This window comes from Palaemon carinicauda, chromosome 30 (genome assembly GCF_036898095.1).
Source record: "Palaemon carinicauda isolate YSFRI2023 chromosome 30, ASM3689809v2, whole genome shotgun sequence".
Lineage (NCBI taxonomy): Eukaryota > Metazoa > Arthropoda > Malacostraca > Decapoda > Palaemonidae > Palaemon > Palaemon carinicauda.
The window spans coordinates 79,508,859-79,520,151 of NC_090754.1; the positions used below are offsets into that span (position 1 = coordinate 79,508,859).

An 11,293-nucleotide genomic window follows, 5' to 3' on the forward strand; every position below is an offset into this window, starting at 1 on the left:
CGAAACACAAATTTTTAACTTCAAAACAGGTAAACTGTACTTAGTTCGTCTGTTATTACTATTAAAACAAAAACAACAACAACAACAACAACAATAATATTAATAATAATAGAATGATCCTGAGAGAAATCAATTAAAGGAAGAAATTGAAGTGACTGAACTGAAGATGACTTTCATTGCACGGATTCGTTTGTCCTTTGGTCACGTGCATTGTAATTACGTGCATTCGTGCATTTCTGATATTCAATACAACTTTCCGATATGTGCGAGTGAGGTGACGAAGATGACAACTCGTGGCTTTTTCAAACAGCTTTTATGTTGATCATCATCATCATCTCCTCCTACGCCTATTGAAGCAAAGGGCATCAGCTTATTATTATTATTATTATTATTATTATCATTCTGCAACCCTAGTTGGAAAAGCAGGATGCTATAATCAAAAGGGCTCCAACAAGGAAGACTGGAAAACGAGGCAAGGAAATGTCCTATGGAGAGAGAGAGAGAGAGAGAGAGAGAGAGAGAGAGAGAGAGAGAGAGAGAGAGATTTCCTCAAAACTGCTATACAGAAAAAACGTATCACTCGTTACCATACTCAAAGTTAATTCTCGAAAACGCCAATCAGCAGCGCGTCAAACACCCCAACATGCATTGCACTACCAAATCATATCTTGCACGAACACTTAATACTCTATTAAATTCAAGCATTAGCTAAAATTGTAACTTTAGACATTTACGTACAAAAAAATTCTAAATTTTTTTTAAGTATTTAAATTTCGTCACGTACAATATTTTATTTTATCGAAAAAAAAATTATCAAAACTTTCCCAAAATGAGAGAGAGAGAGAGAGAGAGAGAGAGAGAGAGAGAGAGAGAGAGAGAGAGAGAGAGAGAGAGAGATAATTTTGTAAATATTCTAGGTAATATTTAACCCAGTTCATTCACCGAAACAATATTTAACCGAGTTAATTCACTGAAACCGCTCTTCTGAGAAACAATGTAACGTTTTTTACAGACTTCTCATGCATACTGCTAGTTAAACTATAACATTAAAAAAAAAAACTATTTATAAATAATTTAGAAGTCCGTGACAAGCATGTCATGGTTATTTATTCTGATATGTGCTATTATACACAGCCGGATAGAAACCCGTTTTTAAACGTTTGTTCCCTCAAAAGCCGTTATACGACTCATACAGAAGTTTCCAGAATCGGACAAGTTGTGACGTCAGAGTTTCGCGGGCGCATCAAGTCACCTTGAGGAGATATGCGACGAACCAATGTAGTCTTTGTAGACTAGCAGTCAGGAAGGAGTGACCACGGTGTACTTAACGTTAAGGATATTTTGACGATAAACGTCAGCTGTTAAGAAAGTCGCCATTATAGCTATTAATGTTCGTTGAGTTTCAGCTAGTGTTGTCTTTCTTGTAAGCATGTGAAGTGTTTCAAAATTAAAAGTTCCCCAAAGAATATACATAAAAGATACATTTCTCTCCAGTGATTATTATCAAAATGCTGAAACTCTACCACGGTTCGGTGTGGTGTTCGAGACAACGAGAAATACTTCCTCTCGTTATCCGGCACAAGTTTGAGCAGCCTCGCTCTAGCAGACGATGTGGATCAGTCTCGTCCTCGAGTTCCCGAGGCAGCGATGACCTGGAAAAGCCCACAGTTCTGGGAAGAGAAAAAGCGAAACCCTTTGAAGATATACCCGGACCGAAATCTTTGCCTTTTGTTGGAACTTTGTATTTATATCTTCCTTTTATAGGTAGGTTTTAAGTTTGAACTTAATTTATTAGTACTGTAGATACTTTTTTTTTAATGTAATAATTATTTTTTACCATTATTGTATAGATAATAAGTCAAACAGAAAGTAGCCCTGGCCGAGAGAGAGAGAGAGAGAGAGAGAGAGAGAGAGAGAGAGAGAGAGAGAGAGAGAGAGAGAGAGAGAGAGAGCAGGCCTGGCGGACTACGTCTGCAGCTATGACATTCGTTAGATGTTTAAAGGCCACTCATGATTGGCAGAGGCAAGGGACAATGACATTGCCCTATCGAGCAGGACAAGCTAGGACCACGGAGTGACAGGCAATGGCTGCCGATGACTCGGCAGATAGACATGTAAGTCATACATAGCTCACTAAGTTGGTGAGATTGCAGCGACCAAAGAAACTAACGAGTGTGACCGGGACTCTATCCCAGTCTGGCGTTCACCAGTCAGGGACGATACCACATCGGCCACCCGGGAACTTTAATGGCTACACAAAAGTTAATGGAACAGATCTTGCTTATTAGGATAAATATGGTAAATAACATTACTACGAATATTCATAAAAAAAAAAATATTCACCGTACAAATACTATTATTATTTGCGTTGAGAAGCTCCCACTTTTTTCGGTAATAAATAAAGGTTTAGAAAATTAATGAAAAGGTTTTCTTAAGAAATACATAGGATGTATATATTATTATTATTATTACTTGCTAAGCTACCACCCCAGTTGGAAAAGCAAGATGCTATAAGCCCAGGGGCTCCAACAGGGAAAATAGCTCAGTGAGGAAAGGAAACAAAGAAAAATATATTTTAAGAACAATGACATTTAAATAAAGATTTCCTTTATAAAGTTATAAACTTTGAAAAATTTTAACAAAACAATAGGAAGAGAAGCCAGATAGAATAGTGTGCTCGAGTGTACCCTCAAGCAAGAGAACTCTAACCCAAGACAGTGGAAGTCCATGGTACAGAGGCTATGGCACTACCCAAGACTAGAGAACAACGGTTTGATTTTAGTGTCCTTTTCCTAGAAAAGCTGCTTACCATAGGTAAAAGTCTCTTCTACCCTTACCAAGAATAAAGTAGCTACTGGACAATTACAGTGCAGTAGTTATCCACTTGGGTATATATCAATTTCATATGGATAACCATTCAGCCCAATGTCTTGTTTTAATTGTACTATCGTTTTTAATGTTATTTCAGGTAAGTTTTGCTTTATATAAAATTATTTATTATTTTGAATATGATCTAATTCTAATTTATGGTATCTGCTAAACGCAGATATTTTTTTTGTGAAGGGGGGGGGTGAGGGTAGGAATCTGCCATACTTTTACCCGAAAGAAGAGGAAAGCAAGTGCCGCCCCCCAAAAAAAAAAATTCTGGCCAAGTTCTTTAGATAAAACTAAAATGTAGTTTATAAAAAAATTAACAAACTGTAAAAATCTTTGTCGGTTTCATTCAAGACAGCCTTATGTCAATACGAGCCCTCAACTGTTCTATCTTAGTTCTCCTCCTCTTTTTATATTCATAAATAGTATATGAAAGATTTGTTTTAATGTTGTTACTGTTCTTAAAATATTTTGTATTGATTATTTGTTGCTTCTCGTAATTTATTTCCTTTCCTCGCTGGTATTTTTCCCTGTTGGAGCCCTTGGGCTTATAAGCATCTTGCTTTTTAAACTAGGGTTGTATCTTAGCTTGTAATAATATGCTGAAGGGATTACGTATGGACTTCTGGACTTTATCCTCCCAACAGTATTAAACCCTACAGAACTTTTATATTTGAACATCGTAAACAAAACTCCTGTATAAAAAAATACGGAAATAACAAATGAGCATCAGCATTACTCTTAAAGCACTGGATCCTACTGTAAAACAAAAGTAAGAAGAATCACATCCTATCTTTGAGGCAATTAATAAATGATTAAAGTCTTCATAACATACGCTACTATTACGATTATAATTAACGTTCAAACATGGTCTATCAATGCAATACTGGGAAAATTACTCTTAATACACGTAGCGCGTATGGTATTAGTACAAATGCATAAATCTCATTTACCTTACTTTAAAGGCTGCTTATCTGGTCCGCTACAGCATGGGAACCTAACTCTCTGCTGCAGTGTTTCCCAACCCTTTTTAAATGATTACCACAAAATTTTATTTTCAACTAATCAATGACCCCATTGAACATATACCCGGTAACATCGGATGTTTTTTGCAGCCACCTGATGAACTGTATGGATCATGTAGCCCGCTATTGGCTGCTTATAGTTAAGGATCCTAAACAAATGTTAAAATTATTGAGTTTTCCTATGAAATAATCATTGCAGATTTTGTGTATGAATTATGGCAATAATTATGGGAATGTGAATAACTCAATTTCAGAACATCTTGATTACCCCAAAAATACGGGTCCATTACCCCACTGGGGTAATTTATCCCCACTGGGGTAATTTATCCCCACTGGGGTAATTTATCCCCACTGGGGTAATTTATCCCCACTGGGGTAATTTACCCCCACTGGGGTAATTTACCCCCACTGGGGTAATTTACCCCCACTGGGGTAATTTACCCCCACTGGGGTAATTTACCCCCACTGGGGTAATTTACCCCCACTGGGGTAATTTACCCCCACTGGGGTAATTTACCCCCACTGGGGTAATTTACCCCCACTGGGGTAATTTACCCCAGGGTTGGGAAACACTGTCTACAGGACCTCAACGGTTGTTTTATGATGTTCGTTCGGGAGCATTTAACATTTCACATTGCATATTGTTCGCTTACTGTTTGATCATCAGTGTCAAAACACTCTCAGAATGAGACACTTCAGTTTCCTCTTGAAAGCCTTAATATCTTCAATTATTCGGATGTCTCGTGGGAGCATATTGTATAGTCTATGGGCTGCATATTTAAAGGCTCTGGCTCTAGGTTCTAAATATTTTGGCCCTTTAACGGATAATTCTGATGTTGCCTTTTGAAATGGAGTACTGTAACTGTTCTGATTTTTCATAAATCTATATATTTATGGAAGTCCACGTTTGCCTTAACTATCCTATTATATTTCGAACTGCTTAGCTCACAAGTGTTTTGTAAACAGATCTAAAAACTTAATGTTCGGACGTAAGTAATAGCAGAGTAGTTACTAGACCATCAACGAAGTTGGAAGGATGTTATGTCCCCCCCCCCCCCCCCCCCCCCGCCTGTGCCTTTGCATGTGAACAGCTTCCTGGCCACAATTTTAATCTTAGAGTAATGAAACTTGCAGGGATTAACTGCTGTGTAAAAAGATGGAAATTATTAAATTTTAGAAGGTCAAGTCAAGCAAAATTTCCAATTCACGTAATCAGCCATTAGTTTGGACATCGTTGTCACAGACTTCAAACTTGGTTCCTATGTGTTTGAAAATCCATGCCAGTTAATACATGTTAAGGTCAAAGGTCAAGGTCCAGAAGTAAGCTGCCGCAGCGGAGGTCTACGCTCTTCTAAGTGCCCCTCTAGTTCACATTTTATGGACGACAAGAGATCTACTATGCAAAAAGATATTAAAAGTTTTACATTATTTAAAGCACCCAATCCTTTGGTTCAGGGTTCGTCCTGTGTCAATCCTGATAACATCTTTCTCTTTGGCTTTGGTACCAAGGTCGCAAACTGCTCTTTTAATTACAGGTGGGCTAAAATATTTCAAACACAAAAATTAAACTGGAGAAATTACGTAAATGTTAGCCCAAAGTCAATACGGAGCTTCTTTGCAAAACTAATTATTGTTGTTGTTGTCGTTGTTAGCTATGCTACAACCCTAGTTAGAAAAGTAAGGTACTATAAGCCCAAGGGCGCTAGTAAGGAAAAATAGCCCAGTAAGGAAAGGAAACTAGGAAATAAACAAAAGAGAAGTAATGAACTATTAAAATAAAATATTCAAAAATATTTTTGTTTAAAGATAAGAGCTAGGCAGACTAAGGAAAGTTTATGACTATTGATATATATATATATATATATATATATATATATATATATATATATATATATATATATATATATATATATATATATATATATATATATATATATATATATATATATGTATTAATCAATTAGAGGACTTAATTGGGTATTTGTGCCTACACGAATACAGACCAGAGACCTTTAACACACTAGTATGACTTTAGTGGAGTCATCTTCCTATTAAAGGACCCAGGATTGTATAGTCAAGATATAAATTACTTATAACATTTATGATTTTGTTGTTATTGATTTTTTTCTCCGACTGTATTTCCATTAACGGTAATATTTCTGAATTACATTAATCATTGTCTACAAACTTATAATATATATTCCAAACAGTTAGTAAACATTGGCTTTATAGTCAGATTTTTTTTTTCGGATCGGTCAAATATTTCAGTAACTTTCAACTTGATATATCTAGCCCGTAGTGTGTGTTATAGAAGTATGACTTTAATCTAAAATGAACCATGTGTTGAAAACAATAGCAATAACATTTGAAATAAGTAACGTGAATACAGAGACTTCTTCAAATATAAGACCATTAACATAAATTACAATGCAAATATGATAAAACCTAATAATTACCTTGCTGCTTTTTCTTGAAAAATATTCACACTTTAAATGTCTAAAATGACATTAATATAACCGAAGTCAGAGATGCTAGATACCTTCGTCCTATAGAATTGAACAAGACTTTTGACAATTGTTTTAGTCTGACCTAACCTTGTGCCAGAACAGTCCCTTGCTCAAAAGCCACCATAGGTTTGGCAAGGTACCAAATGGAAATAAGACTTGGTGTTGATCTTAGTAGCTACAAATGACTTGAAACTTGATGATGTTTTGGGTGGCGCACTGTAGATGCTATCAAATTATCTTGGTGAACTGGGTTTTACCTTAACATTTCATACACTTTCTTTTGGTCTCCTCGTAACTCACAGTAACGTTAATCTTACTCGAATTCTTTCCTTTCACTTAAGAATGCACCTTAATAATATTAATAATTGATTATTTCTCATAATTCTTTTGACATTACCGCTCTTAAATGTTGGTTCCTAACTGCTTACTCCGCAAAATAAGTTTGCGGGCACTCTATCGCATTATAGATAGCTGCAAAACTTCTAAGCTTATACTTCTTATTGTAATTAAGCTCAATTTACCTGTACCATAACTAAATTAATAATGAAATTCTTGATCATTACGTTTATCCCATTTTACCTTGAAATCAGTTGGGATAATACCTTGCTGTTGATTTTTGGTGTACAAGTTACACAGTAAGAACCAAGCTCTTATTAAAGCCCCCATTGACACTTATTTTCCAAGAACTATATAGTAATACTCAATAATAATAATAGTAATAGTCAATCAATCAAATATTCCGTGAAACAACTAAAAACTCTATTATAATTTTTTTGTGCATGATACTGAATTTTTTTTCTTTTATGAATTTCAACAGTAAAACCTCGACTTACGGTGACTTAAAGTTTTATCACTTCTGGTCAATTTTTACCACTATATAATTTTCCTATTTATTTATAGAGATGAATAAGAAGGGTTTTATCTTGAGTGTATTGTTGTTACTCATAACTTGAAAACAAAGTTTTATCAATTTTTAAGTGTCTTCCGCCAACATTGTTTTTTTTTTTCTCCAAAGAGACTGTACTTAAACCTTGATTTTTTTCTCTAAAGAGAACTGTACTTAAACCTTGATTTTTTTTTTCTCTAAAGAGACTGTACTTAAACCTTGATTTTTTTCTCTACAGAGACTGTACTTAAACCTTGATTTTTTTCTCTAAAGAGACTACTTAAACCTTGATTTTTTTTCTCTAAAGAGACTGTACTTAAACCTTGATTTTTTTTCTCTAAAGAGACTACTTAAACCTTGATTTTTTTCTCTACAGAGACTGTACTTAAACCTTGATTTTTTTTCTCTAAAGAGACTACTTAAACCTTGATTTTTTTTCTCTAAAGAGACTGTACTTAAACCTTGATTTTTTTTCTCTAAAGAGACTACTTAAACCTTGATTTTTTTTCTCTAAAGAGACTACTTAAACCTTGATTTTTTTTCTCTAAAGAGACTGTACTTAAACCTTGATTTTTTTTCTCTAAAGAGACTGTACTTAAACCTTGATTTTTTTTTCTCTAAAGAGACTGTACTTAAACCTTGATTTTTTTTCTCTAAAGAGACTACTTAAACCTTGATTTTTTTCTCTAAAGAGACTGTACTTAAACCTTGATTTTTTTTCTCTAAAGAGACTACTTAAACCTTGATTTTTTTTCTCTAAAGAGACTGTACTTAAACCTTGATTTTTTTTTCTCTAAAGAGACTGTACTTAAACCTTGATTTTTTTCTCTACAGAGACTGTACTTAAACCTTGATTTTTTTCTCTACAGAGACTGTACTTAAACCTTGATTTTTTTCTCTACAGAGACTGTACTTAAACCTTGATTTTTTTTCTCTAAAGAGAGAGTTTTTTCTCTAAAGAGACGGTACTCAACCTTGAGTTTTTTCTCTAAAGAGACGGTACTCAACCTTGAGTTTTTTCTCTAAAGAGACGGTATTCAACCTTGAGTTTTTTCTCTAAAGACACGGTACTCAACCTTGAGTTTTTTCTCTAAAGAGACGGTACTCAACCTTGAGTTTTTTCTCTAAAGACACGGTACTCAACCTTGAGTTTTTTCTCTAAAGACACGGTACTCAACCTTGAGTTTTTTCTCTAAAGACACGGTACTCAACCTTGAGTTTTTTCTCTAAAGACACGGTACTCAACCTTGAGTTTTTTTCTCTAAAGACACGGTACTCAACCTTGAGTTTTTTTCTCTAAAGAGACGGTACTCAACCTTAGTTTTTTCTCTAAAGAGACGGTACTCAACCTTAGTTTTTTCTCTAAAGAGACGGTACTCAACCTTGAGTTTTTTTCTCTAAAGAGACGGTACTCAACCTTGAGTTTTTTTCTCTAAAGAGACGGTACTCAACCTTGAGTTTTTTTCTCTAAAGAGACGGTACTCAACCTTGAGTTTTTTTCTCTAAAGAGACGGTACTCAACCTTGAGTTTTTTTCTCTAAAGAGACGGTACTCAACCTTGAGTTTTTTTCTCTAAAGAGACGGTACTCAACCTTGAGTTTTTTTCTCTAAAGAGACGGTACTCAACCTTGAGTTTTTTTCTCTAAAGAGACGGTACTCAACCTTGAGTTTTTTCTCTAAAGAGACGGTACTCAACCTTGAGTTTTTTCTCTAAAGAGACGGTACTCAACCTTGAGTTTTTCTCTAGAGACTAGTTTTTTCACTAGGGAAACTGTACTCGCTGAAATCTCTTAATAAACAAAAATATACCCTGGAGTAATATCTCATAGACTTTCAAAATATCTCTACAAATCCTTTCTTTAACCCCCACAGGTAAATACTCGTTTGGCAGGCTGCATCACACAGGCCTGAAGAAATTAAGGGAATTTGGCCCCATTGTGCGAGAAGAGTTGATCAGCAACGTGAATCTTCTTCTGCTCTTCGACCCGCAGGACATCGAGATGATGTACGCGACCGAGGGGCGGTACCCAATGAGACGCTCCCACATCGCCCTACAGAAATACAGGCTGGATCGTCCCGAGATGTACAATTCTGGGGGACTTTTGCCCACGTAAGTTTTGCTCGAATTGTCTACAACTAGTAGGTATTATGCTTTGCTAGGAAGACAAATAGTTTAAAAGAAACTTAAGAAACTGAATTTTTTTTTTTATCAAATTTTCTCTTTTATGGAGAGGTTGATTGCTTTCCTTTCTCAGAGAGAGAGAGAGAGAGAGAGAGAGAGAGAGAGAGAGAGAGAGAGAGAGAGAGAGAGAGAGAGAGAGAGAGGAGAGAGAGAGAGAGAGAGAGTTTTTTTTTTGTTTTAATCAATTTATTGCGCCCATTGGCGTCTCACATTTGAGTACATGGTAATACAGTAACATTGTTTACATCTACATTGTAATTCAGTGATGCATAAAGAATAAAAAAAAAAGTAAATACAAACACTTAAGTACATATTTAAACAGTATTGTTTACATCTATAGCATAGAGACATAGATATATATATATATATATATATATATATATATATATATATATATATATATAGAGAGAGAGAGAGAGAGAGAGAGAGAGAGAGAGAGAGAGAGAGAGAGAGAGAGAGAGAGAGAGAGAGAGAGAGAGAGAGAGAGATATCTGCGAAATTGGATGTCGCCTTTATGGGGTAATTATGAATACTTAGCGATCGCCAACGAGCTTGGGATCAGTTGGTTATGTGTTATGGTGATTAAGCCGAATAATATGAAACTGATTTTTGATAGGGAACGCGAGTCTTGATAGACGATTTGTCAGAATGGTCAACGGACATACAACTATAGCTTCCCGTAAAGTGTACCGGAATTAATGAAGCCAACTATACCATGAACTGTCAAATGGCTGAGCCCACTCATAAAATCTGTCATGTGGTATTCTACATTAGATGTGTTATAAAATTTATATTTTAGAGTTAATTTGTTTGTTTACTCTATTCTTACACATTATTTTTTCAGAAATGGAGAAGAATGGTGGAAGCTACGAAGTCCGGCACAAAAAGTTTTGAGCAGGCCCCAGAGCGTCCTGAGTCGCCTTTCTGTTGTCAGCGAGGTAAAATCTTTCAAAAAAAAAACTAATATATTTCCATTAATAATGGCTGACTATCTCCATTTCCAGAAATTCTGAATAATTTTTTCCTGGAAGTTAACACTTCAGTATTTAAATTCTTCTCTTGACTATGTTTTTAGCCTTCAAGATTAATCACATTGTGGGATGCCTTCTTATCCTTTTAGGGAAGCTCATTTGGTCAATTGAAATAATCTTGTAACTTCTTCAATATGAATATAAGCTGATGATAAAGGCCGAATTAATGATGATTAACTCTCGATGCAAAACACTTCGACATTGGCCACACTACACCTCATGATTCTTAAATGCTCACTCCGTATAATAAGTTTGCAGGCACTCTATCATTGTGCTGGCCGATGCGGTAACTTTCCTGACTGATGATCGCCAGACTGGGGTAAGTCCCGCTCAAACTCGTTAGTTTCTTTGGTTGCTGCAGCCTTGCCATCCTTGTGAGCAAAGGATGAGGGTTTTGCGGGAGCCTAAAGGTCTGTCTTGAGTCATCAGCAGCCATTGCCTGTCCCTCCTTAGTCCTAGCTAGGGTGGAGAGGGGGGGAGGGGGGCTTGGGCGCTGGTCATATGTATATATGGTCAGTCTCTACGGCATTGACCTGCTTGGTAGGGCAATGTTACCGTCCCTTGCATCTGCCATTCATGAGCGGCCTTAAAGCTTTTAAACATGATCATTAAACTATCACTCAGAAATGGCCAGCCAGTCGGGGACTTATTAGCTCATATAGTTTCACATATCTAGGAGGTTATGGAATTTCTTTTCAAATTCTTTCATACCATCAGAGCAACTTCTTATTCCCAAACTATCTTCCATCATATAACAAAACCATATCATTGGCACTGGTCAATTTTTT

At 35.8% G+C, this 11,293-nt stretch overlaps 1 protein-coding gene across 1 annotated transcript in view; it reads left to right on the plus strand.

Moving 5' to 3' along the window:
• The first annotated feature begins 1,273 nt into the window (after positions 1-1,273).
• Positions 1,274-11,293, plus strand: part of LOC137623320 (cytochrome P450 302a1, mitochondrial-like) — an 18,701-nt gene continuing 8,681 nt past the window's right edge. Inside the window, exons 1-3 of the mRNA XM_068354122.1 lie at positions 1,274-1,764; positions 9,165-9,402; positions 10,319-10,412. Coding sequence (XP_068210223.1) covers positions 1,509-1,764; positions 9,165-9,402; positions 10,319-10,412 — 588 coding nt within the window. The 5' untranslated portion in view covers positions 1,274-1,508. The remainder of the gene's footprint in view (positions 1,765-9,164; positions 9,403-10,318; positions 10,413-11,293) is intronic.